The 27,653-nt window shown below is 42.6% G+C and overlaps 2 protein-coding genes across 2 annotated transcripts; both read left to right on the top strand.

Moving 5' to 3' along the window:
• The first annotated feature begins 14,735 nt into the window (after positions 1-14,735).
• LOC119334721 lies at positions 14,736-15,680 on the top strand. Its single transcript, XM_037607261.1, has 2 exons — positions 14,736-14,774; positions 14,859-15,680. Exon 2 carries the CDS (start codon positions 14,891-14,893, stop codon positions 15,557-15,559), a length of 669 nt encoding a protein of 222 aa, XP_037463158.1. The 5' UTR covers positions 14,736-14,774; positions 14,859-14,890; the 3' UTR covers positions 15,560-15,680.
• Positions 15,681-17,577: 1,897 nt separating this feature from the next.
• LOC119328323 (pyrophosphate--fructose 6-phosphate 1-phosphotransferase subunit beta-like) lies at positions 17,578-23,215 on the top strand. The gene is made up of 16 exons (XM_037601322.1): positions 17,578-17,860; positions 17,979-18,134; positions 18,434-18,555; positions 18,796-18,849; positions 18,984-19,090; positions 19,592-19,697; positions 20,254-20,317; positions 20,815-20,903; positions 21,131-21,262; positions 21,343-21,513; positions 21,620-21,735; positions 21,814-21,925; positions 22,195-22,279; positions 22,567-22,611; positions 22,700-22,768; positions 22,847-23,215. The coding sequence occupies exons 1-16, from the start codon at positions 17,683-17,685 to the stop codon at positions 22,921-22,923; spliced, it is 1,683 nt and encodes a 560-aa protein (XP_037457219.1). The 5' UTR covers positions 17,578-17,682; the 3' UTR covers positions 22,924-23,215.
• The last annotated feature ends 4,438 nt before the right edge of the window (positions 23,216-27,653 follow it).

Below are 27,653 nucleotides of genomic sequence, written 5' to 3'. Positions count from 1 at the left end.
GACCCATGATTGTGCGAATCAAATCACGGGCTTTTAACAGGCCGAAAAATTGTCTCGGTCCTTGTTTGGCCCAATCAGATATCGGTTGCGAGCAGGCCGGATGCAAACCGGGTCGTCGTTAGGCCCAACTATATGACGGGCTTTTAACAGGCTGAAATTAATATAGGGCCAAAATGTTAAACAGGCCCTTAACAGGCCAAAACTAATATCAGGCCGAATTACTAAGTGGGACTTTAGCAAGTGGGCCCAAAAGCATAGTGTCTAGTTGACGGGCCGAATCTGATATGGGCCATAATTAGGCACAAAACCTCTTAAAGGGCTGGACCTGATCTGGGCCGTAATTTGGCCCAGAACGTGGTAGGCTTTTAACGGGCCGAATCTCATATGGGCCACTATTAGGCCCAGAGCATGGCAGGCCATTAATAGACCGTATCAAATATGGGCCGGCATTTGGCCCAAAACATGGTAGCCAGTTAACGGGCCGGCCTACTAGGGTCCTCAAAATCTTGTGGGCCTACAGCTGGGTCGGCCCATTAATGTCGGCGAAATCTCATGGGCCTTTAGCTGGGCTGGCCCATTATGATCCGCAAGAATTTTGTGGGCCTTTACCTGGGCCGGCCTATTATGGCACACAAAAATCTTGTGGGCCTATACTTGGGCCGGCCCATTATGGCCCGCGAAATCTTGTGGGCCTTTAGCTGGGCCAGCCCATTATGGTCCGCAAAATCTCATGGGCCTTTAGCTGGGCCGGCCCATTATGGTCCGCAAAATCTTGTGGGCCTTTAGTTGGGACATCCCATTTGAACTTGTTGGGCCGTGCCACATGTCGACGTATCATAGGCGCCTTCTGTCCACTGAGTGGATGACATCTGTCCCGATGATGAGCCGACACGTTTTTCCTCTAGCCAATGATGATTTTACACGTGGAAAATCCCCATTGGTCGGGGCTGTTAACGGGTTATCGAATCCAAAACCCGACCCGATAGCTTAACGGTGTTCCGTTACGGTGGATGCCACGTGTCGGTCACCCTTGACAAAAGCACTTCTGTGACGCGCGATTTATCGTCATGGAAGTGGACACTTTCGTGATGATAATTTTGGTAATGTCATGGAACACTTCTACGACAGCACAGGTATGACTATCTTGATTCTATCATAAATTTGTCATGGATGTACATGCATGACAAAAAAGCGACCTACTGTGACAAACACGTATCATCATGGAAGTGTATTTTTTTGTAGTGTTTCCTAGTCCAAGTAGGAGAAGAAGGAAGGAGAGGAAGAAGAGAAGGAAAGGGGGGCGGGCCCCTAGCCCTAGTCCAATTCGGTTAGGGTTAGGGGGCGTGCCACACCTTGGCCTGCCTCCTCTCTTCCACCATTAGGCCCATGAGGCCCAATAACTTCCCGGGTGGGGGGAGGGGGGTTCCGGTAACCCCTGGTACTCCGAAACTTATTCGAAACAACCCGAACCATTCCGGTGTCCGAATGTAGCCTTCCAATATATGAATATTTATGTCTCGACCATTTAGAGACTCCTCATCATGTCCGTGATCACATCCGGGACTCCGAACAACCTTCGGTACATCAAATCACATAACTCATAATACATATCGTCATCGAACGTTAAGCGTGCGGACCCTACGGGTTCGAGAACTACGTAGACATGACCGAGATTCATCTCCGGTCAATAACCAATAGAGGAACCTGGATGCTCACATTGGTTCCTACATATTCTACGAAGATCTTTATCGGTCAAACCGCATAACAACATACGTTGTTCCCTTTGTCATTGGTATGTTACTTGCCCGAGATTCGATCGTCGGTATCATTATACCTATTTCAATCTCTTCATCGGCAAGTCTCTTTACTCGTTCCATAATGCATCATCCCGTGACTAACTCATTAGTCATATTGCTTGCAAGGCTCATAGTGATGTGCATTACCGAGAGGGCCCAGAGATACCTCTCCGATACACGGAGTGAAAAATCCTAATCTCGATCTATGCCAACTCAACAAACACCATGGGAGACACCTGTAGAACATCTTTATAATCACCCAGTTACGTTGTGATGTCTGATAGCACATGATACGTCTCCAACGTATCTATAATTTTTTATTATTGCATGCTATTATATTATCCATTTTGGATGTTTAATGGGCTTTAATATACCTTTTTTATATTATTTTTGGGACTAACCTATTAACCAAAGGCCCAGTGCAAATTGCTGTTTTTTTTGCCTATTTCAGTGTTTTACAGAAAAGGAATATCAAACGGAATGAAACCTTCGGGAGAGTTATTTTTGGAACAAACGTGATCCAGGAGACTTGGAGTGGATGTCAAGAAAGAAACGAGGAGGCCACGAGGCACGAGGGCGCGCCCCCACCCTCGTGGGCCCCTCGCAGCTCCACCGACATACTTCTTCCTCCTATATATACCCATATACCCCGAAAACATTCAGGAGCACCACGAAACCCTATTTCCACCGCCGCAACCTTCTGTACCCACGAGATCCCATCTTGGGGCCTTTTCCGGCGCTCCGTCGAAGGGGGAATCGATCACGGAGGGCTTCTACATCAACACCATAGCATCTCCGATGATGTGTGAGTAGTTTACCACAAACCTTCGGGCCCATAGTTATTAGCTAGATGGCTTCTTCTCTCTCTTTGGATCTCAATACAAAGTTCTCCTCTATTCTCTTGGAGATCTATTCGATGTAATTCTTTTTGCGGTGTGTTTGTCGAGATCCGATGAATTGTGGGTTTATGATCAACATTATCTATGAACAATATTTGATTCTTTTCTAAAATCTTTTATGCATGATTTAAATGTCTTTGCAAGTCTCTTCGAATTATCAGTTTGGTTTGGCCTACTAGATTGATCTTTCTTGCAATGGGGGAAGTGCTTAGCTTTGGTTTCAATCTTGCGGTATCCTTTCCCAGTGACAGCAGGGGCAACAAGGCACGTATTGTATTGTTGCCATCGAGGATAAAAAGATGGGGTTTATATCATATTGCTTGAGTTTATCCCTCTACATCATGTCATCTTGCCTAATGCGTTACTCTGTTATTATGAACTTAATACTCTAGATGCATGCTGGATAGCGTCCGGTGTGTGGAGTAATAGTAGTAGATGCAGAATCGTTTCGGTCTACTTGTCACAGACGTGATGCCTATATACGTGATCATGCCTAGATATTCTCATAATTATGTGCTTTTCTATCAATTGCTCGACAGTAATTTGTTCACCCACCGTAGAATTTGCTATCTTGAGAGAAGCCACTAGTGAAACCTATGGCCCCCGGGTCTATTCTCCATTATATTATTCTCCCGTCAACAAGCTATTTCTATCGATGTTTATTTGCAATCTTTATTTTCCAATCTATACAACAAAAATACCAAAAATATTTATCTTATTATCTCTATCAGATCTCACTTTCGTAAGTGACCATGAATGGATTGACATCCCCTTTATCGCGTTGGTTGTGAGGTTCTTGTTTGTTTGTGCAGGTACGAGGGACTTGCGTGTAGTCTCCTACTGGATTGATACCTTGGTTCTCAAAAACTAGGGGAAATACTTACGCTACTTTACTGCATCACCCTTTCCTCTTCAAGGGAAAACCAACGCATGCTTAAGAGGTAGCAAGAAGGATTTCTGGCGTCGTTGCCTGGGAGGCTCACGCCAAGTCAAGTCAAGATTTGATCTCCTGCCAACGTGCAATTTCTGGCGCCGTTGCCGGGGAGATCTACGCACAAGTCAAGACATACCAAGTACCCATCACAAACTCTTATCCCTCGCATTACATTATTTGCCATTTGCCTCTCGTTTCCCTCTCCCCCACTTCTAAAACAATTTTCGAAAACCTTTGCCTTTTCTTTGCCTTCTTCCCGTATGTATATTTGTTTGTGTTTCCATGTGCCTTCCATTTGCTTGCATCTTTACTTGCTAAAAATCTATTGATATGGATCCACTTAAAGTGTTCTACTTGGATCATCTTCGACCCCTTTGCGCTTGTGCTGAAACCCCAACTAGCCTGGTTGATGGGAAATCTTTAGATGAGCATGCTCATTTTGTGCGTCACTGTTTGTCTGAAAAGTGAGACTCTTATGGGATCAAATAAACAGATTGATGTGTTATGCTTGGAATCTTTGTGAAATTTATGATTTTACTTGTTGCTCTAAGAACCCTAAAAAACACCTCCCCTACCTATGTGAGTTTAATGATAATGAAATATTATCTTCTTATGCAAAGGGTGTTTATAGTTACTACGATATCAAACAAACTGAAGAATTTGTTGCTTTTAAGGGTGCTTATGAAGTTGCTTCTTTGATTGAAAAGTCTGATATTACTATCTACGAATCTGAAAATCTTGACATACTTAAATATTGCTATGAAAACTAGGCTCCTAATGTCTATGTCAAAGAATTTATTGAAAGAATGACCACTGCTTTGGAAGAAAATAATGATATGCATGAATCTATAGATAATTATGATTCCAATGAGTTGATTGAAATATCCCTTGATGAACATGATGATTGCTATTCTTGTGGCCATGATGCCAGTATTTATGAAGATGAATTTGCTATAGTTCCTTATGTTAAACATGAGATCGTTGCTATTGCACCCATACTTGATAGTTCCTTCGATGAAAAGCATGATTGTAATGATGTTATTATAAATTCTCTTAATGTCAATTGTGTTAATGATATGCAAAACCTCAAGCTTGGGGATGCTAGTTTTTCTATGTCCACTACTTGTTGCAATGATCATGATTGGGGTGATTCTTCTTATGATCTTGAAAATTTATTTAAGCCCCATGATGAATATAAGATTGATAATAATGTTTGCAATATTGAAAGTGGGTTTGGAAGAGTGTCAACTTTAGATCCCACATATTTGGATAATATTCAATCTTATGAATTTTCTGATAAAAGTGGGTTTGGAGAGGTCATGACTTTAGTTAATATTAATCCCACTATTTTGGAAGAGTGTCAACTTCACATGCATGTGGATCATGTTGAGAATATGTTATGTGATAGCTATATTGTTGAATTTTATTATAATCCTACATGTAATTATTATGAGAGAGGAAAATATGATTGTAGAAATTTTCATGTTACAAAATTACCGCTCGTTAGGTTGAGATTGCTATTGTTTCTTTCTTCTTCCATGCATATGGTGGTTTTTTCTTGTCTTGATAATTTGTTTGCCTATAAAATGCCTATGCATAGGAAGTATGTTAGACTTAGATGAGTTTGTCACGTGTTTCATGATGCTCTCTTTGTGCTTCAATTCTTTCATGTGAGCATCATTGAAATTATCAATGCCTAGCTAGGGGCGTTAAACGATAGCGCTTGTTGGGAGGCAACCCAATTTTATTTTTGTTTCTTGTTTTTTTGTTCCTTTTTAGTATTAAATAATTCATCTATATTATGTTTAGATGTGGTTTTATGTTTTTAATTAGTGTTTGTGCCAAGTAGAACCTTTGGGAAGACTTCGGAGAAGTCTTTGCGATCTTACTGTAAAAAACAGAAACTTTAGCGCTCACGAGATTTGCTGCCATTTTTTACTGGAGAGTGCGATTAGGTTGATTATTTTTGAAGATGATTAATAGACAAATTCCTCACGTCCACCAATTTATTTCAGAATTTTTGGGGTTACAGAAGTATTTGTAACCTACAGATTACTACAGACTGTTCTGTTTTTGACAGATTCTGTTTTTCGTGTGTTGTTTGCTTATTTTGATGAATCTATGGCTAGTATCGGGGGGTATGAACCATAGAGAAGTTGGAATACAGTAGATTTAACACCAATATAAATAAAGAATGAGTTAATTACAGTACCTTGAAGTGGTGGTTTGTTTTCTTATACTAACGGAGCTCATGAGATTTTCTGTTGAGTTTTGTGTTGTGAAGTTTTTAAGTTTTGGGTAAGGATTTGATGGATTTTGGAATAAAGAGTGGCAAGGGCCTAAGCTTGGGGATTCCCAAGGCACCCCAAGGTAAAATTCAAGGACAACCAAAATCCTAAGCTTGGGGATGCCTCTCTTTCATCTTCGTCTATCGGTAACTTTACTTGAGGCTATATTTTTATTCACCCCATGATATGTGTTTTGCTTGGAGCGTCTTGTATGATTTGAGTCTGTGCTTTTTAGTTTACCACAATCATCCTTGATGTACACACCTTTTGGAGAGACACACATGAATCGGAATTTATTAGAATACTCTATGTGCTTCACTTATATCTTTTGAGCTAGAAAATTTTGCTCTAATGCTTCACTTATATCTTTAAGAGCATGGTGGTGGTTTTATTTTATAGAAATTATTGATCTCTCATGCTTCACTTATATCATTTTTAGAGTCTTTTAGAACAGCATGGTAATTTGCTTTGGCTATAAAATTAGTCCTATTATGATAGGCATCCGAGATGGGTATAATAAAAAACTATAATAAAAAGTGCATTGAATACTATGAGAAGTTTGATACTTGATGATTGTTTTGAGATATGAAGATGGTGATATTAGAGTCATGCTAGTTGAGTAGTTGTGAATTTTAGAAATACTTGTTCTAAAGTTTGTGATCCCCGTAGCATGCACGTCTGGTGAACCGTTATGTGATGAAGTTGGAGCATAATTTATTTATTGATTGTCTTCCTTATGAGTGGCGGTCGGGGACGAGCGATGGTCTTTTCCTACCAATCTATCCCCCTAGGATCATGCATGTAGTACTTTTTTTGATAACTAATAGATTTTTGCAATAAGTATGTGAGTTCTTATGACTAATGTTGAGTCCATGGATTATACGCACTCTCACCCTTCCACCATTGCTAGCCTCTCTAGTACCGCACAACTTTCACCGGTACCATACACCCACCATATACCTTCCTCAAAACATCCACCATACCTACCTATTATGACATTTCCATAGCCATTTCGAGATATATTGCCATGCAACTTACCAGCGTTCCGTTTGTTATGACACGCTTCATCATTGTCATATTGCTTTGCATGATCATGTAGTTGAAATTGTATTTGTGGCAAAGACACCTTGATAATTCTTTCATACATGTCACTCTTGACTCATTGCACATCCCGGTACACCACCGGAGGCATTCACATAGAGTCATATTTTGTTCTAGTATCGAGTTGTAAGTAAATAAAAGTGTGATGATCATAATTATTAGAGCATTGTCCCAAGTGAGGAAAGGATGATGTAGACTATGATTCCCCCACAAGTCGGGATGAGACTCCGGACAGATTCTATAAAAAAGAAAAAGAAAAATAATGAGAGAAAAAGAGAGAAGGGACAATGCTACTATCATTTTACCACACTTGTGCTTCAAAGTAGCACCATGATCTTCATGATAGAGAATCTCCTATGTTGTCACTTTTATATACTAGTGGGAATTTCACATTATAGAACTTGGCTTGTATATTCCAATGATGGGCTTCCTCAAAATGCCCCAGGTCTTCGTGAGCAAGCGAGTTAGATGCACACCCACTTAGTTCTTTTGTTGAGCTTTCATACACTTATAGCTCTAGTGCATCCGTTGCATAGCAATCCCTACTCACTCACATTGATATCTATTGATGGGCATATCCGTAGCCCATTGATACACCTAGTTGGTGTGAGACTATCTTCTCATTTTTGTCTTCTCCACAACTACCATTCTATTCCACCTATAGTGCTATATCCATGGCTCACGCTCATGTATTGCGTGAGGATTGAAAAATTTTGAGAACATAAAAAGTATGACACAGTTGCTTGGCTTTTCATCGGGGTTGTGCATGATTTAAATATTTTATGTGGTGAAGATAGAGCATATTCAGACTATATGATTTTGTAGGGATAACTTTCTTTGGCCATGCTATTTTGAGAAGACATGATTGCTTTGTTACTATGCTTGAAGTATCATTATTTTTATGTCAATATTAAACTTTTGTCTTGAATCTTTCGGATCTGAACATTCATGCCACAATAAATAAAATTACATTAAGAATTATGCTAGGTAGCATTCCACATCAAAAATTCTATTTTTATCATTTACCTACTCGGGGACGAGCAGGAATTAAGCTTGGGGATGCTTGATACGTCTCCAATGTATCTATAATTTTTGATTGTTCCATGCTATTATATTATCTGTTTTGGATGCTTAATGGGCTTTAATATACCTTCTATATTATTTTTGGGACTAACCTATTAATCAAAGGCCCAGTGCAAATTGCTGTTTTTTTGCCTATTTCAGTGTTTCGCAGAAAAGGAATATCAAACGGAATCCAGACGGAATGAAACCTTCAGGAGAATTATTTTTGGAACAAACGTGATCCAGGAGACTTGGAGTGGATGTCAAGAAAGAAGCAAGGAGGCCACGAGGCAGGAGGGCGCGCCTAGGGAGGGTAGGCGCGCTCCCACCCTTGTGGGCTCCTCGTAGCTCCACCGACGTACTTCTTCCTCCTATATATACCCATATACCCCGAAAACATCCAGGAGCACCACAAAACCCTATTTCCATCGCCGCAACCTTCTGTACCCGTGAGATCCCATCTTGGGGCCTTTTTGGCGCTCCGCCAGAGGGGGAATCGATCACGGAGGGCTTCTACATCAACACCATAGCCTCTCCGATGATGTGTGAGTAGTTTACCACAGACCTTCGGGTCCATAGTTATTAGCTAGATGGCTTCTTCTCTCTCTTTGGATCTCAATACAAAGTTCTCCTTGATTCTCTTGGAGATCTATTCGATGTAATTCTTTTTGCGGTGTGTTTGTCGAGATCCGATAATTGTGGGTTTATGATCAAGATTATCTATGAACAATATTTGATTCTTTTCTGAAATCTTTTATGCATGATTTAAATGTCTTTGCAAGTCTCTTCGAATTATCAATTTGGTTTGGCCTACTAGATTGATCTTCCTTGCAATGGGAGAAGTGCTTAGCTTTGGGTTCAATTTTGCAGTGTCTTTTCCCAGTGACAGCAGGGGTAGCAAGGCATGTATTGTATTGTTGCCATCGTGGATAAAAAGATGGGGTTTATATCACATTGCTTGAATTTATCCCTCTACATCATGTCATCTTGCCTAATGCGTTACTCTGTTCTTATGAACTTAATACTCTAGATGCATGCCGGATAGCGGTCGATGTGTGGAGTAATAGTAATAGATGCACAATCATTTCGGTCTATTTGTCACGGACGTGATGCCTATATACATGATCATGCCTAGATATTCTCATAACTATGCGCTTTTCTATCAATTGCTCGACAGTAATTTGTTCACCCACCATAGAATTTGCTATCTTGAGAGAAGCCACAAGTGAAACCTATGGCCCCCGGGTCTATTCTTCATTATATTATTCTCCCGTCAACAAGCTATTTATATCGCCGTTTATTTGCAATCTTTATTTTCCAATCTATACAACAAAAATACCAAAAATATTTATCTTATTATCTCTATCAGATCTCACTTTCGTAAGTGACTGTGAAGGGATTGTCAACCCCTTTATCGCGTTGGTTGCGAGGTTCTTGTTTGTTTGTGCAGGTACGAGGGACTTGCGTGTAGTCTCTTACTGGATTGATACCTTGGTTCTCAAAAACTGAGGGAAATACTTACGCTACTTTACTGCATCACCCTTTTCTCTTCAAGGGAAAATCAATGCATGCTCAAGAGGTAGCAGCATACAAGGTGTTCCTCCGGTATTTGGGAGTTGCATAATCTCATAGTCTTAGGAACATGTATAAGTCATGAAGAAAGCAATAGCAATAAACTAAACGATCATAGTGCTAAGCTAACGGATGGGTCTAGTCCATCACATCATTCTCTAATGATGTGATCCCGTTCATCAAATGAAAACACATGTCCATGGCTAGAAAACTTAACCATATTTGATTAACGAGCTAGTCAAGTAGAGGCATACTAGGGACACGTTGTTTGTCTATGTATTCACACATGTACTAAGTTTCCGTTTAATACAATTCTAGTATGATTAAAAAACATTTATCATGATATAAGGAAATATAAATAACAACTTTATTATTGCCTCTAGGGCATATTTCCTTAAACTTTAACAACCTCGGTCATATCGTCGTAGTGGTTAGGCGAAGCCCTGTGCCGGTAACTTCATCATCACCGTCGCCACGCCGTCGTGCTGACGGAACTCTCCATCGACCCTCTACTGGATCAAGAGCTCGAGGGACGTCATCGTGCTGAACGTGTGCTGAACACGGAGGTGCCGTACGTTTGGTACTTGAATCGGTTGGATCGTGAAGACGTTCGACTACATCAACCGCGTTATTAAACGCTTCCTCTTTCGGTCTACGAGGGTGGGTGGACACACTCTCCCCTCTCGTTGCTATGCATCTCCTAGATAGATCTTACGTGATCGTAGGAATTTTTTTGAATTACTACGTTCCCCAACAATTTGCCGATTGCCATTGAAGATGCCCTAATGGATATAGTATCAAATATTCGCATCTTTTAAGATGCATTCAATTGGTTTCTGTCCAGTGCTTGTCGGTTGGAAAAACAAAATGGATGACTATTAAAGAAAATCGATCGATTCAAATATGAACTGTGTCGGTTCTCACAAATATAAATTTAACGACCGTTTAAATGCAACACAGAAAAAACCAGTAAAACTTAGCCTGTGTTTGGTTAGACTTTTGCAGCCAACTTCTAGCTTTTCAAAGCTAAAAGTTAACCAAAGGTTTTTTTTGGAAGCTGAAATTGTAGAAGCCACCACTTCATCGTAGCGTAAAACTAGCAGCTGGCCCAACCCCAAATTTTCCAACTTCTAAACTTTTAGTCGTCCCCTTGATGTTGCGTGCTATTTGCCCACCAATGTCACTCCCAAGTCAAAAAACGATTCGATCAGATAAGGCCGACGAATAGGGAAATTTGCACCGGCCCATCCGGTTATGCATGCTCCTGACCCCGACGGTTAGGGTTCCTAGCCGCCATAGCCATTGGCGCCGCTTGCCGCCCCCCGGCGGCTCACGCCGAGCTGGCCCTCCGCCTCCGCCTCCGCCTCCATTTCCCTCCCGCCCAGCTTCCCCCGTCGACCAGCTCCTCCCGCCCAGCTGCGCCACCACGCGACACCGATGACCGACGCAAAGCCGGCGACCTGCGTGACGCCGCAAGGTAGCAGAAGTACTCCCTCCCATCCTTCTTGTTCTTACTATACTTCTACATTGATTAGTGTGTAAGCTAATGTATATTGATTGATAACAGTTGGTTAGTGCATGGTACAGCAAGTATATGTTTTGAGTGCATGTTGTGTATGGAAAATATGATGATTACTTCCTGTGTATTGAAAGCTCGACGTCGACGGTGGAACCGATGGCGAAGGTTGACACGGAGGCCATGGAATAGGTGTCGCGCCGGACGGAGTTGCAATGTGATGACTTGTGTAATGAAAGGGATAGCATGGTGTTGTGGATGTTTGCTTGAGTGCTTATCAATTAGTGTACATTGTGTTGTTGTGATGACTGAAGTAATTGCATTTTGTTGCTTGATTGAAGTATGTGTGAGAAGGCAGTATTCGATGATGCAAATGTGAGGCATTTCATTGATATTTGCCATCTACGTTTACAGACAATGCCTATCAAATCCACAATTTCACAGTTGTTTCAACCAAACAACTTTCAGTTTTTCCATAGTTGGAAGCTTACAGCAGCTTTCTCACAGCTCACATCTCACAATAACTTTTTCAGAATCTCCAGCCCAACCAAACACAACTTACTAAGAAAAAAGAGAGTAAACCACATCTCATGACTTCATGAAGACAAATAACCTTTCTCTACCAAGTCTGAAGTTTCATATACTTTATTCGTTACAAGCACAATTGCGTGTTCTTAGTACGTGTACGTATGACGTCGAATTTCCATTAGCTAACTCAGTTTAGCTACAATCTTTTGGATCATATTGGATCTTCTATGCATTGTAAGTCTTTTCTATGGTAATACATTCTTGTTTCTTTGTTGGGTGTGTGGATCCTTCGAAATGATCTCATATCTAGAGATGATAAATCCCCTACTTGTGACGACATATATTTTGGACAAGGGTAATGCTAGAGAAACGAGGATTACCTTACGGGTTTAACAGACCAACTGATCATGGATCAATAGGATTAAAGATTGGGGGAGGATGGGGCCCACCCCTGCTGAAATTCAGGGGAGGGGAGGGAGAGAAAGATTAGTTGGAAGGAGTCTGTGAAATGCCCGTAAAGACCGGTGCGTTTTAGGATTATGGTTTAGACAATTAGTTCCCTTCTCTTGTTGAATGTTTTGCTCATAGTGCTACCAATGGGGATGTGTAAACAAAAATATGGATGTTTGTTTTGCTATGTGCGGGTGCTTCAAATATTGGAGTCGAGCAAGGTACAAACGTCGCGAGGTGGGAACCTACCTTGGTTGACTAGATCAAAATCAACATGATGCAGCGGTTGTTACATGACTAATGATAGAAGTGCATTGTAACTTCTCATAGGTGTGTTCGGGCATGTCTCTTTTCATTGAATTAAATTTGGGGACGTTGGCATGATGCGGTGGCGCGAAGATGATAAAATGGTGAAAATGCGAAGACTTGCTCATGAAGTCACTAGTTTCATAATACATAGGTGTGTGTGCATGCACGCGCGCATGGGAGAGTTTTCATTTTGTAGTTGGATGTGTGAGAGTTCTTCAATGGCATTCCGTTCCGCATGTTGGATTATATATAGTAGGTCATTGTACAAATTACCCAACCTCCCCTATAAAACTTGATCTATTTGTAAAAAAACGGTGGGAATTCTACTTTTCGTGCAACTAGAAAGTAAATTTCACAATGAGTCTAAAATCATAGGATTTTCTTTTGTTTTAACGTCGACAAATTGCATATCACGGGGTTTCTTTTAACCCTTTTTTTATTAATTTCTGTATGTTTTTGCTTGAGATGATTAATGGATATGTCTCTGACACATCTAGATGTGCCATCGTTGTTACACATCTAAGTGACTTAATCAAGCATAAAAAGGAAAAAAAGGAAAATAATCTTCATGTAAGATCAATGAAATATCACTTAGACGTGTAATACTTATGACACATCTAGATGTGTTTTAACAAAACTGATGATTAATTTCTGCATGTAGGTTTAATAAAACATGACATGCAAATCCTACGTTACCCTACCCATATACAGCATACATATTCAGAATCCTGGCAAACCTTAAAGGGTCCTTTTGATGGCGAGAGTTCTTCTTGGAAAGCACTCCAATACCGTGTGCTAAGGCTGCGTTCGGTGCAAGGGATTTTCACAGGATTTCTGCAGGCCTAATTTCCACGGGAATAAATTCCAGGAAGCCCGTTCGCTTCGCAGGAAGTAGTTTGTTTGTTCCACAGGAAAACGTCGCTAACCTGTACTTTTCACAGGAAAAATAACATCTACTCGTACCAAAGGGAACGCCCGGTGAAAAACTGAAAATCCTCCCCTCGCCCCATCACTCTCCCGCCCCATCACTCTCCCGCCCCATCCCGCGCCCTTCTCCCGCGAGCTTCGCGCGAAATCGACATGGATGACCACCGGTGCAGCATGCCCAACCGGCGGATCCGAGCACCTACTCCTCCTCCTCCTCCACCTCCTCCACCTCATCCGCCCCCTCCCATTGTCCTTCGAGCTCCACCCCCCGTTCCATCGACACAAGTCACACAAGGGTTGGAAGATCTGAAATTTGGGGGAAGTGAGGAGATCTTGCAAGAATTAGGTAATTCGCTTCATACATCTTGCTCTCTCATTCAGAAATCTCAATCTGGTGTTCAATTTTTTTATTAGGACAGATCTGTTTCTCTTTGTATAGTGTGGTAATCTGATTAGTTTGATTCGGGATCTCCAGTGTGCTGGGGCGTTGGTGGTATCATCCCGGGTCCTGGCCTCCCCTTCAGAACGAATTTGTTGCAAAAGAAAAAGCAAATCCCAATGCTAAACTCACTTCTAATCACCGGCCCCTCTAATCACCCGGCCTCTCTAATCTCTCCAGCCGTTTTGGGGGCGTGCCCTTGTTTGCCCCCCACTTAAATTCAGCTCACACCCTCCGCCACTGCCCCTGTGTTTCCAAGTAGTAGCATATAGTTCTGATTAGTTAAATGGTAGTGTGCGTACATCATCTTCAGATAATATTTTTTTACCACAAATTAAGCAAGCATACATGCACTAATGTATACATATATCACTGCAGCAGCAGTTAACATTGTGCAGCTATAGCATGGCGTTCCTAGCTATCTTAAAAATTCTTTGAGATTATGTAGCAAACTATATTATGGATCCAGAGCATTAGGAAGACTGAACTTGTATGCGCACATGAGCAGTTAACTTGTTATTCGATAACTATTACTAAAATTGCCCTTTTCCTGTCATTAGGTACCAACAAAAATTGTGATAGAGCTAGCTGGAATCACAAAATGAAGTCATATCTTATTTGGCTCTTGAAAGAACATGATGTCCCAAGATATCGAACACAAAATGCATGGAGCAAAGAGGCTTGGAGAAGTATTGTGAATGCATTCAATATAAAGTTTGGTTTATCACTCACAGTAACGCAGATAAAACAAAAGGAGCAGGATCTGAAGAAAGATTTTAAAGCTATACAAGACTTGATATCTGAAAGTGGTTTCGGTTGGGATCGTGATAGAATGATGGTGGTTGCTCCGGACAGTGTTTGGGAAGCATTAAAGGCCCGTAAGAAAAAAGATGCCCTCCGATGGCAAGACAAGTCATTCCCATACTATAATGATCTATTTGCTCTATATGATGGTAAGTTTTAAATCATTGACTTGAGTTATGGTTTGTCTTGTACAATGTTCTTAAGTGAGATTATTCTGGACATAATTCATGCAGGGCGCTATGCTCAAGGAAGGAGTTGTCGTGGCATGGATTATTATGCAAACAAGGCCAGAGAACTCTCTCAGGTCACTACATCATATTCGCAACAGTTGGAAGGTCCCGAGGAGCATCATCGCTCACCTACACCGAACTTACCTGCTCCTATGGAATCGTGCATGCATATTGATACTGAAGAGGACAATGGAAGCACTAATTGGTTCTGCACCGATGATCCATTACACCTAGAAGCTGTGAACTCAACTCAAGTGAAAGATTCTGCATTACATGTTCAATCAGAAGATGCAATACCAACACCATTTTCTTCAAAGCAAACCCCACATATGTCGATGGAACTTCCAGAAGACATACGTAGAAATTGTCAACCATCTCATTCTGCTCCTGAGCTTACTAGTGCTAAGAGGGGGAAAAGACAGAAGACTAATTCTAGTATTGATGATTTCCACGAGAGGTACCTGAGCCTCAAAAGAGAAGAGATGGAACGGTTTGCAGCCATCGAGGAGAGGAAATTGGAGGATCCCTATAGCATACAAAAATGCATTGCTGCACTTGAGGGGTTGCCGGATTTACAAATGGGAGATATACTAAAAGCAGCTGACCTCTTCACCAACAACAAGGACAACAGGGAAGTCTTCCTCTCATTTTCAACTGATGCATTACGACTGGGCTGGTTAAGAAATAAAATTCAAAACACCTAGTGTACTAGCTATGGGAATATGCCCCTTGGAGAATGCTTTTGTGTTAATTACAAAAGTGGCTTTTGTATGTTGCTGTAGGCACTTGTACTGCTGAGTTAATGGTACCAAATTATCATGTAGTGCTAAGGTAATAGGCTAGGAAAGTGCTGAGTTAATGGTACCAAATTATCATGTAGTGCTAAGGTAATAGGCTAGGAAAGTGCACGTGACTTTTGTGTATGTGTTCCTGGTCAGATGTGCTAGTACTAATGCAATGCTAAATGACACTTGATCACAAATCCTTTTGATTGGCTAGAATTACTTGCAGTACAAACCAAATTGTTTTACATTTATTACATATGGTTTATCGCCTTGCATTGTAGTCAGCCCACATTGCATTTGCCATGGCATCTCGCATGTCATTCCCAGCTTGCCTCATGCTGTCAAATAATGGCACATCAACATTGTATTTGGTATCCCCATCTGGTACATCTTCCATATTGCTTTCATTTATATCTTCAGTGCATCTGTCCGGCAATGACATGTCACCATCATGTAGCCGTATGAAATTGTGCATCACACAACAAGCCATAGAAATATCAACTTGAGTGTCAATATCATAAGACGTAGCAGCCTTTAGTATGGGATACCTCTTTTTTAATATACCAATAATTCTCTCAACATGATTCCGAAGCTGAGCATGGCGGAGGTTGAACAATTCTTTGGCGGATTGTGGCCTCTGCTGTACTCTTCCCTGTTCTTGCAAATGATACCTTGTTCCCCTATATGGAGCAATGAATTGAGGTGTGTTTGCATAACCCGCATCTACAAGATAGAATTTACCAGGGGGTACACTAAAACCATGCTTAAGTGAGTCTTGTAGAACTCTTGCATCTGAAGCAGACCCCTCCCAACCAGGATGTACATGCACGAACTTTAGATCAAAGTCACATGCGACCATGCAATTTTGTGAAAGGCCTTGTTTTCTGTTTCTATATGGATCTTGTTGCCCAGGTGGAATGGTCATGGGAAAGTGAGTGCCGTCAATAGCTCCAAGACAATTCTGTAAATTTCATGCTACAATTAGAGATATGCAAACATCAAATTTGCCTAGTATGAATTTACCATGTCACAATAGAACATAAGTAGTACCTGAAAGTATGCAAATTTTTGCTGCCTTAAGATGCGATGTGGGTGTAGGGACGGCAATCGGATGTAGTTGCATGATAGTGATGTAATTGCATTGAGCACAACTCGAAAATAATAACTAACCGTTGATCCACTGTTGGAATATATCTTGCACTGTCCGATTGCTTGCATTTTTTGATATTGTGTATAGAAATATAGCTACTTGCTCTTCCACGGATACATATGTTCCGTCTTCAAGTTTGCACTTCTCACACAATTTTTGAACTAAGGCTTGAAAGATCTCTCTCTCCATGTGGAATCGTCTCTGGCACAAGACCTCATGGCCGGTAAGTGTTTCATGCATGTATGTGGATCCTGTGAGGATGGATGTATGTATTGGCATTTTTGTGGATGAGCTGCTGCCTTCTAATGTAGGATGTATGAGAAAAACGAATTCATCTTCATTTTCTGATCGCCTACGGTAGTTTGGATTCATCGCTTGAGTGAGAAATGTGATGCTGAAATGAACTCAGCAGTGAGGAATGGCTGTGGGAATGGTTGGCTGTGTGATGTGTGTTGTTCTTAAGCTTGTGCATCTGTACATATATATAGAGCAAATGTAGTGCAACAGCTAGTATGTGTAACGGTCAAAACTCAAGGCAACGGCTAGAAAGCTTCCTGTGATGCGAACACACCTCATTTTTCTATTCCTCTACTTTGGAGACCTGTGATTTGTACTGTACACCCAACCTCACTTCCTGTACTTTTTCCTATTCCTTTGCTCTGCTCTCCTCCAATCCGAACACAGCCTAAATTTAGGTCAGGCGGCCACGAACCCAGGGGCTCACCCGCAAAAGGAGCACGAGACCGATCGATCGCATCATAAAACCCCGCGGCGACACGACCCACCCAACTGACCGCTCCCTCCCTCCCTCCGCCCACAGCATATTCCTCCAAATCTCGCCACCACCCCCACCAACGCCACCTCACCGGCGCATCGCATCGCATCCCATCGCATGGCGGCTGCGGCGGTGGCCTCCAACGGGGGTGCGGCGCCCGTGCCCGGGCGCCTCGCGTCCGTCTACAGCGAGGTGCAGACGAGCCGCATCGCGCACGCGCTGCCCCTCCCCTCCGTCCTCCGCTCCCACTTCACCCTCGCCGACGGGCCCGCCAGCACCGCCGCCGGAAGCCCCGGTGAGTAATGGGCGCCCTCTTCCCTGGGATACGCGTCGCTCTCGGATCTCGGCCTGCCGATCGCGGGCTGTGTGGATTTTGAATTTGGATTTGACGGCTGTGATTCGATCTGTCGCAGATGAGATCGCCAAGCTGTTCCCCTGCCTGTACGGCCAGCCGTCGGCCGCCGTGGTGCCGTCCGCCGAGCCGGTCGAGACGAAGCCGCTCAAGATCGGCGTCGTGCTCTCCGGTGGCCAGGCGCCAGGCGGCCACAATGTGATCTGCGGCATCTTTGGTGAGTGCGACTGTTCTCCATCTGTATGTTCGCGTGATGGAATCCGTATGAGCCCACTAGCTGAGACCAACTCGAATTGAAATTTGCACTGTATAATTAAATTAAATCAGAGTGATGTTAGTGCCACTGTGCCGGTCTTGGTGGAAGATCCGAGGAGGACTATGATATTTTTTAGTTAACTTTGATATTTTCAGTCAGTTTCGACACTTTACTTGCACAATTGTAGATCTTGCTAGATTGTGCTATGCTTTTCCTGAAATTTTCTTGTCGTTGACTTGTCATGGTTTCTGTTGGTTCAGATTACCTGCAGGAGCGTGCCAAAGGCAGCACCATGTATGGATTCAAGGGAGGCCCGGCTGGTGTCATGAAGGGCAAGTACGTCGAGCTGACTACTGATTTCGTGTACCCCTACAGAAACCAGGTATGGCGGCATAACCTTTACTGAGCACGCTTATAGAAATTTCGAAGTGTCATGACTTTTATGCAAACCTTCCTACCTAGCTAAGGTTTAGGTGAGGATGATAAGATATCTGATACACCTATCATCTGAATTATTCTGATGCTAGGTGGAATTTACTGTGGATTATAAGACCCCTTAACGCTGTTTGTGTTATTATTCTGATGATGCATTATAATGAAGTATGTATAACCTTTTCAATAGGGCGGGTTTGATATGATCTGCAGTGGAAGGGACAAGATTGAAACACCAGAGCAGGTGTGTCTTTTGAGTGCCTATACGCAAATGCATGCTGGATCTTTCCATCCCCTTTCTGGATTTGGTGCTGCGTTGACTAACTAGTACTTCACTAGTTTTATCTTTATTTGTAACTCTGTTTGATATTTTTGCAGTTCCAGCAAGCTGAAGACACAGTCAACAGACTTGATTTGGATGGACTTGTTGTCATTGGTGGTGATGATTCAAACACTAACGCATGCCTCCTCGGTGAATACTTCAGGTTGGCTGCTAAAAAGACAACTCACTCTTTTGCTCACCTAAAGGACTTTTTGTTTGCTGTTAATATCTGAAGCTTTACAATGTTAAATCCTTTTATTTTCGTTCTACAATGGTGTAGCTTCTAATTTAGATTATTTATGTATTCTGTCTTGGAATTATTTTATCACAAGTAAATGCTCAATCAAGATTGCACCCTTTCTGTGCCATATTGACAGTTACTCCCGCCTTCTGTAAATTGTAAGCCATATTCTGAGTGGCCACAAAGATTAAGAAGCTTATAAAACCAAGAGACATATAAGAGCAAATAACAATGGTACCTATTATACTTGAATACACTGGAAACATATTAAGTATTTGTTTGTGAGAGTAGTACATATAAATGCAGGAGAGAAGCTGTGTGATAAATAAGGGCAAAGATTGCACATCTTGTGATATGAAATGGAACATCTGCTACTTGACATGTTAATAAATATGATTCTAAGTCATGTTTTTTGCATCCCAGGGGAAGGAACTTGAAGACTCGCGTTATTGGTTGCCCAAAGACTATTGATGGAGATCTGAAATGCAAGGAGGTCCCAACAAGCTTTGGATTCGACACTGCTTGCAAGGTATTGGGTTTTTGCCCTTAGGCATCAATTCCCTAGTTGTCTGCTAGCGTAGTCTAGTTTGCAGGGATTTAGCTTGTACGGAAACACTCATATTGCACCGATACGGTGATAAAGCATGTATGGATTAGATATAAAGCACACTGCGTTGACTATTTGGAGAATGGGAAGATATAAATGACTAAATGTCAAGCACATACTATTCTTAACATCTTGGGGGCATGAGTAAAATAGTGAAAGAGCATTGACTAAATCAGAAATCACTCAATCAGTAAACTACTTTCTACGATAACATTTGAACGAATCGGTTGTGTCATCTTCAGTTGAAGGGGGGTTGACCTAGAACTAAGTGGTCTGAAAACCGAAATATCTCGATGCTTCCTGATTTTGCATCCCATGCTCAGTGTTTGTCGAATGAATTTATTGCGCTTCGTGAACTACCGGGCTAGCATAGATCTGGATGCTTAGATCATTCGCTTAGTCTAATGTGGAATCAGGACATTTCATGCATATGAAGCTTTTAGTGTCATGTCATGACATGAGTTTGTGCTCCTTCCAGATATACTCCGAAATGATTGGCAATGTCATGACTGATGCACGTTCAACAGGCAAATATTACCACTGTAAGTTTGTCCACCCATTGTTTCAGCATACTGAACCATGTACTTTACACTTAACAAAGAGCCCAATAGTCAAAAAGGTTTCACCAATACTGTTTGCTACAGCAGATAACTCCTGTATCAGAGTGCTATTCAGATCTTCATTAATTGAATTATTAAGTACACGCAGAGAGTATTAAAAGTTAGTTGGCAGATTTCTTAGGTAGTTTCTTGGTCTTAGTGTTCACAAAAGGGCCCAGCAAACCTCTGCAACATACTAACCACACCTTATGCAAATTTATTTTTAATCTTAAGTGATTACTTTAGAGAAGGAACTCGTTAAATGTTCTAAATTTTATTGATTTTTTCTATACATGCATACATATAATGCAAACATTCTCATAGCAGTTGTTGTTCGGCATACTGCAGTCTGCAAGTGCAAACATATATAATCCATGATACATTTTTTTAATCTTTTTTCTTTATCCACTCACTAACATGTACTCTCTATGGTCATGCAGTTGTGAGGCTTATGGGTCGTGCTGCTTCTCACATTACACTAGAGTGTGCTCTACAGACACACCCTAATGTTGCACTCATCGGTGAAGAGGTTAGGAACTCATATATGAAGTACATCTGAAGTTGAAATAAAACTATCCCATTCCAGCCTTCTTCTAGTCATATGTACACATAATTTATGTTAATTCACAGTCCAGTTTTATCTTTTCACACCAAACATTAACCCTTATATGTTGCACATGTTATATGTTCTAAGATTAAGTGTCTAGAACTACAAGACACATTTTGTTTATTTTCTTAATGTCTTCATTCGTGAAGGTTGCTGAGAAGAAGGAAACACTCAAGAATGTCACAGACTACATTACCGATGTTGTTTGCAAACGTGCAGAACTTGGTTACAACTATGGAGTTGTCCTAATACCGGAAGGCCTGATTGATTTCATCCCAGAGGTTTGACAATTTTTGTGCTTTCTCCAATTTTATATGCTGTGGCCGACTGCGTTACTGATACCATTCTTTCTCTTCTCCAGATTCAAAAACTCATTGCAGAATTGAATGAAATTTTGGCACATGATGTTGTTGACGAGGCAGGGGCTTGGAAAAGCAAGCTTGAACCAGCATCTAGGGAGTTGTTTGACTTCTTGCCCAAAACCATTCAGGAGCAGCTTTTGCTTGAAAGAGATCCCCATGGCAATGTTCAGGTAAAAACAGGGAAATTTGTTGAACCACCTTAATTTTGTTTATTTCTCTGAAATTGGCCATTTATATCAAAAAGTTAGCTGACTGTGGTCTGAAATTCTGTTGTAGGTTGCGAAAATTGAAACTGAGAAAATGCTTATTGCCATGGTTGAAACTGAATTGGAGAAGAGAAGAGCGGCGGGGAAGTACTCTGCACATTTCAGAGGCCAGTCTCACTTCTTCGGGTAAGTATATATTGTTGCATTTTCACATTTTCCAAATTAACAAACATGCTCTCATACTTTTGCTTCATAATTTTGCAGATATGAAGGAAGGTGCGGCCTCCCTACCAATTTTGATTCCAGCTATTGCTATGCATTAGGCTATGGTGCTGGTGCTCTTCTCCAATTTGGCAAGACAGGACTTATTTCGTCGGTATGCTCACTATATTTTCCTACTTGATAGATGTTTGGCATTGCTTAACCATCGGAGTCATATTTACTCTGTTTACCTCCTAACTTCTGACCAGTTCTCCATCATGCGAACATTGTCATATGTTCTCTTCCAGTTCCCATGCCATACTCATTATTGGATAGAACATTAAATTTCACAAAAAACATAATATGTTGGAGTAACTTTTTAAAACTATTTTATATGTACTAAAGTGGTCTGAGTTTGTCCTTATTTTTTTTCTGCCGACTCAGGTTGGTAACCTGGCTGCTCCTGTGGAAGAATGGACTGTTGGAGGAACTGCACTGACTGCGTTGATGGATGTTGAGAGGAGGCATGGTAATTTTCTACAATACCTCATTCTCAAGGCATTTTTTCTACTTTTGACCTGAAGGTTACCCAAATACGGACTTGTTCTTTTGACCCAATTATGTTCCAGCCGATTTCTTCCTACTGTTACTCACTCCGTCCTGATACTACACTAATGTCAAAAACTTTCTTATATTATGGGACGGAGGGAGTAGTAAATATGATAATGAAATCCATTTAAATCATATTTTGGACTACTAATAATCATATTTTGGACTATTAGCGCCAAATTGTAACTTTTCATTCTTGGCAACCAGGCAAGAACAAGCCAGTGATCAAGAAGGCTATGGTGGAACTTGATGGTATGAAGACCTTTCAAGTCTGTTACTAACAGCTAAGAGGTTTATGTACTCGTACGAAAACCTGATCTCTTGCAATGCCATTTTTCAGCTGCGCCATTTAAGAAGTTTGCCTCGCTGCGAGATGAATGGGCCAGCAAGAACCGATACATCAGCCCTGGTATGCAGTAGGAAAATTGCCAGCAACCACTGACATCTACGAGAGAAATAAACTAACTCATCATTCTTGTCATGGCAGGTCCCATCCAATTCAGCGGCCCTGGAAGCGATGCGTCGAACCACACCTTGATGTTGGAGCTTGGCGCTGAGATATAGAGGCGGCGGTGTAGAGTGTATTTCTTTCAAATTTTCTACTTCTTCCTTGCAGTTTTGAGAGTGGAGAACAAACTCCCATAGCGGAGCGGCAGTCTCCGCATTGTGGAATGTTTAATAAGAGGTTGAGTTGGAGTGGGTTCAGTGGATGTCGTAATAACTAATTTTAGCTTTTCTATGACCCGATTGCTCCCCATATATCAAACCCCCACCTACCCCTTAAGTTTGTTTTTTCCGATAACTGCCTGAACCATAGGCTATTGAAGTTGCGGCTATGATTAGCGATTTGACTTGAGTAATTTTCGTTTTACATGTGCTTGAGCTGAAAGATGACTTACCTATCTGTAAGCCGAGCATGTCTAAAATACCCATAAATTCTCAAAATGTGTTTATTTGTTGATGGATTAATTGGTTCTTGGCATGTTTCGTCTAGTTCAACGCCACTATGCAATTTGCTTTTCCCAGGGCATCTCTAACCAATTACCTAAAATTTAAAGGATACAAAAATGTATTGAATCAACCCTTATGGAAGCTCTTGAATCAACCCTTGGAAAGTGACAAGTTTTAGCTTAATAACCAAATTTAGGAATAGTGTGGATAAAATAAGTTTTCTTTAGATATGCAATTGGCGACGAGAACAACGCCACAGGTACTCATTATTATAGTCATACAGGCTAGACTTCTAGGGTTTAGCCGTTACGATCTTGTGGTAGATCAACTCTTGTAATACTCATATTCATCAATATCAATCAAGCAGGACATAGGGTAGTACTTCCATAGAGAGGGCCCGAATCTGGGTAAACATCATGTCCCCTGTCTTCTGTTACCATCGGCCTTAGACGCACAGTTCGGAACCCCCTACCCGAGATCCGCCGGTTTTGACACCGACATTGGTGCTTTCATTGAGAGTTCCTCTGTGTCGTCGCAATCAGGAAGGATGCCTCTTCCTGTCTTCAAAGACGGTGCTGTTACTAAGGGAGCCTTGGCTGTCGGCCAAACTCTCCGGCTAGGCAGTTTTCTCATGACCGCTTGTTCGACCGTTGCGCCGACGGTAACCTCTTGGGTCATCAAAAGCAATCTTCACGTCAGCTCGGAACTCGTCGAGCAGTTAGATCCAATAGAGATCTCTTTCGTAAACGAGCTCTTGGATCGCATCGCCGCCTTGGGGGTCACTACGGATTATGACCAGATTGGGCTTAAACCCGATATAAGAGAAATTAATTCTCCCCAAGTCACCCATCACGTTGCCGTAGTAGAGGCACAATGCGGCGACTCTTCATCTATCTTAAGGACTAGCTACGTCCGGATTCCAGATCCCTCCAAGCCGGATACCCGCGGAGGGGAGGATGTAACTCAAGACCTGAACTTAGAATCAGGCAACGGGCTAGATTCACTGGACAACATCCAAGAATCCAAACCTCAGAGTTCGGAAACTCCTTGGCCTCTGAGTCTTAGATTGGGTGAAGTTCCAGATTTAATTCCACCCACCCGCCCGAACATAAGCGATCTATCCCAAATCAGGCAAAAGCCCAAAGAAATAGTACATCATTACTGGGCAAGGTTCCTCCTGGTTATGAACAGGATAAAGGACTGCCGCGAGGAAAACGCAATCTCAATCTTCTGCAATAATTGCACGGACAAGGAAATCCTCAACGCCCCAGGTCGTCGTGATATCACACGCTTCGCTGACTTGGCATCCATAGTACAAAAGTACTGTGCGATGGAAAGCGCCCGGAAAACCGAAACTAAATTTTGGGACAATCCGACCCTGAATAGAAACCTCGTCCGAAATAAAAGGGTGCATCATCATCAGACACCCAGGTTAAAAACCAAAAAACCAAAACCCTCTACAGGGCATGGAACCGTACTGGAGGGATGGCTTAATGGACCCTGTAAAATCATAGTACAGAGGACGCCACACTAACTCATAGCCTTAGAGCATGTTGGATACTCCGGCAGGTGGCCAAAAGGGGCGAAGATCTCCTAATTCCGGAGGCCGCAGAAAGCCACCTCAGGGACTCCGATACAGTCTTAACAATCTTCGAGACTTTCGCATCAAATAAAATGCGAAAAAGAACACTCCGCAGCTTCGGCGAAGTCTATCAAGTAGAAACAATAAACCCATGGAGTGACACGGCTATTACCTTTAATGCCAGCGACGAACCTAAATTCCGAACAGCTCAAGCACCAGCCGCATTGGTACTCAGTCCTATAGTGGACGGCTTTCGCCTCACCAAGGTACTCATGGATGGAGGCAGCGGATTGAACCTCATTTATGAGGAAACCCTTCAAAAAATGGAAATAGACTGGAACCGCATTGAGCAAAGCAGCACAACCTTCAGAGGAATAATCCCCAGTCGGGAAGCACGCTGTACAGGAAAAATCACACTGGATGTGGTGTTCGGCACGCCGGATAATTATAGGTCCGAAGAGGTCACATTCCAAGTGGCCCTGTTCAGCAGCGGATACCACACTCTGCTGGGGCGGGAAGCGTTTACAATCTTCCAAGCAATACCCCATTACGGGTACATGAAGCTCAAGATGCCCGGGCCGAACAGAATCATCACTCTCGCTAGTGATCCGGACATAGCACTCTGCGCCGAAAACAAGACAGCCGCACTGGGGCACTGTCCGAAGCCCTAGCGGCTGAGGAACTGACTACGCTGCACTCCACGGTAAACAGGGACGATGTGATACTCGACAAAAGATCCAAGTCCACCTCCTTTAAACCAGCGGATGAAATAGTCAAATTCCAGGTCCATCCAACGGACCCCAATAAAACAGCTTCCATCGGGGCACAATTAAACCCCGATGTAGACGCCGCACTGCGAGAATTCCTACGGGAGAACTGGAACATTTTTGCATGGCACCCTTCGGACATGTCAGGAATCCCACGCAGGCTGGCCGAACACAGCTTAAATATCCTAAAAGGATTCAAACCTGTCAAACAAGCCCTTCGGCGTTTCTCTGAACCCAAGAGACAGGCAATGGGAGAGGAGCTAGCCAAACTATTGGAGGCCGGATTCATCATAGATATAAAACATCCGGACTGGCTAGCAAACTTGGTGATGGTACCAAAGAAGGACAAATCCTGGCGCATGTGCGTTGACTTCAAAGACCTCAACAAGGCCTGCCCAAAGGATCCCTTCCCCCTCCCCCGCATCGATCAAATTATCAACGCCACTGCAGGGCACGATTCGTTGTGCTTCCTCGACGCATACTCCGGTTACCATCAAATCAAGATGGCCGAGTCAGACCAAGCCGCAACGGCATTCATCACCCCATACGGCCCATTCTGCTTCAACACAATGCCTTTCGGGCTCAAAAACGCCGGCGCATGATTCAGACATGTCTGGCAAACCAGATCGGCAAAACAGTAGAGGCATACGTGGATGATGTGGTCGTAAAAATAAGACATGTCGAATCTCTAGTAGACAACTTGAGGCTTACATTTGACAACCTCCGAGCATATGACATCAAGCTAAATCCGGAAAAATGCGTTTTCGGCGTTCCAGCCGGAAAGCTCTTGGGCTTCATTGTATCTGGTAGGGGAATCGAAGCAAATCCAGCCAAGATCCGAGCTTTGTCACAATTGGATATCCCAAAGGACCTCAAACAAATACAAAAATTAACCGGATGCGTGGCGGCTCTAAGCCACTTTATCTCCCGGTTGGGAGAAAAGGCGCTACCCCTCTATCGCCTCCTTTGGCGCACCGAACACTTCGAGTGGACGGATGCCGCCATGGCCGGACTTGAGGAAATAAAAGCCATATTGGCAACAAACCCCGTCCTGGCCGCGTCAAACATCGGCGAACCAATGCTATTATACATTGCAGCAACCCATCAAGTTGTCAGCGCAGTACTCGTCGTCGAGCGGGAAACAGACGGACACAAATTCCCCCTTTAAAAGCTGGTTTACTATGTGTCCACTGTCCTCACTCCATGCAAATCACGGTACCCACATTATCAAAAGATTGCATATGCGGTATTCATGGCATCCCGGAAGCTACGACACTACTTTCAAGAGTGTTCAATCACAGTAGCATCGGAAGTACCACTCAATGATATTATAAACAACCGTGACGCAACGGGCCGGATTGCAAAATGGGCCATCGAGCTCCTCCCGTTCGATATAACTTATAGGCCATGGCGAGCTATCAAGTCGCAAGTTTTGGCCGACTTCGTCGCAGAATGGACGGAGGCCGAACTCCCTAAAGAGTACGGCACATATTCAAACTAGATCGTGCACTTCGACGGTTCCAAAATGTTGGCCGGACTAGGGGCCGGCGTCGTTTTGACGTCCCCCACAGGAGACACAGTTCAATATGTACTCCAGATTATGTACACGGACTCCAATAATGCAGCCGAATATGAGGCCCTTTTACATGGTCTCCGGATGGCAGTATCCATGGGCATTCAACGCCTAGAGGTGCGCGGGGATTCGAACCTCGCGATATCCCAAATAAATGGAGACTTTGATGCCAAGGATCCAAAAATGGCAGCTTACCGCAACGCCGTCCTCAAAATGTCAGCTCGGTTTGAAGGGCTCGAATTTCACCATATAGCCCGAGAAAACAACCAGGCGGCAAACGTCCTGGCACGCATCGGCGCAAAACACGATGCGGTCCCCCCCAACATCTTCCTGGAAAGGCTGTTCAAGCCATCCGTAGTATGGGAAGGGGAACATGGCAATATTAGTCTGGATCCAACCGCACTGTCCGACACCGAACAAT

This window comes from Triticum dicoccoides, chromosome 7A (genome assembly GCF_002162155.2).
Source record: "Triticum dicoccoides isolate Atlit2015 ecotype Zavitan chromosome 7A, WEW_v2.0, whole genome shotgun sequence".
Lineage (NCBI taxonomy): Eukaryota > Viridiplantae > Streptophyta > Magnoliopsida > Poales > Poaceae > Triticum > Triticum dicoccoides.
This window is presented reverse-complemented; position numbering and strand designations above follow the sequence as displayed.

Excerpts from the sequence above, each read along its gene's own strand:
- LOC119334721 (XM_037607261.1), top strand. The coding sequence starts at position 14,891 with ATGGATTATTATGCAAACAAGGCCAGAGAACTCTCTCAGGTCACTACA.
- LOC119328323 (XM_037601322.1), top strand. The coding sequence starts at position 17,683 with ATGGCGGCTGCGGCGGTGGCCTCCAACGGGGGTGCGGCGCCCGTGCCC. Across the intron at positions 21,263-21,342 it reads TGATTGATTTCATCCCAGAG|ATTCAAAAACTCATTGCAGA; the intron begins GTTTGACAATTT and ends TCTCTTCTCCAG. Across the intron at positions 21,736-21,813 it reads GGCCAGTCTCACTTCTTCGG|ATATGAAGGAAGGTGCGGCC; the intron begins GTAAGTATATAT and ends ATAATTTTGCAG.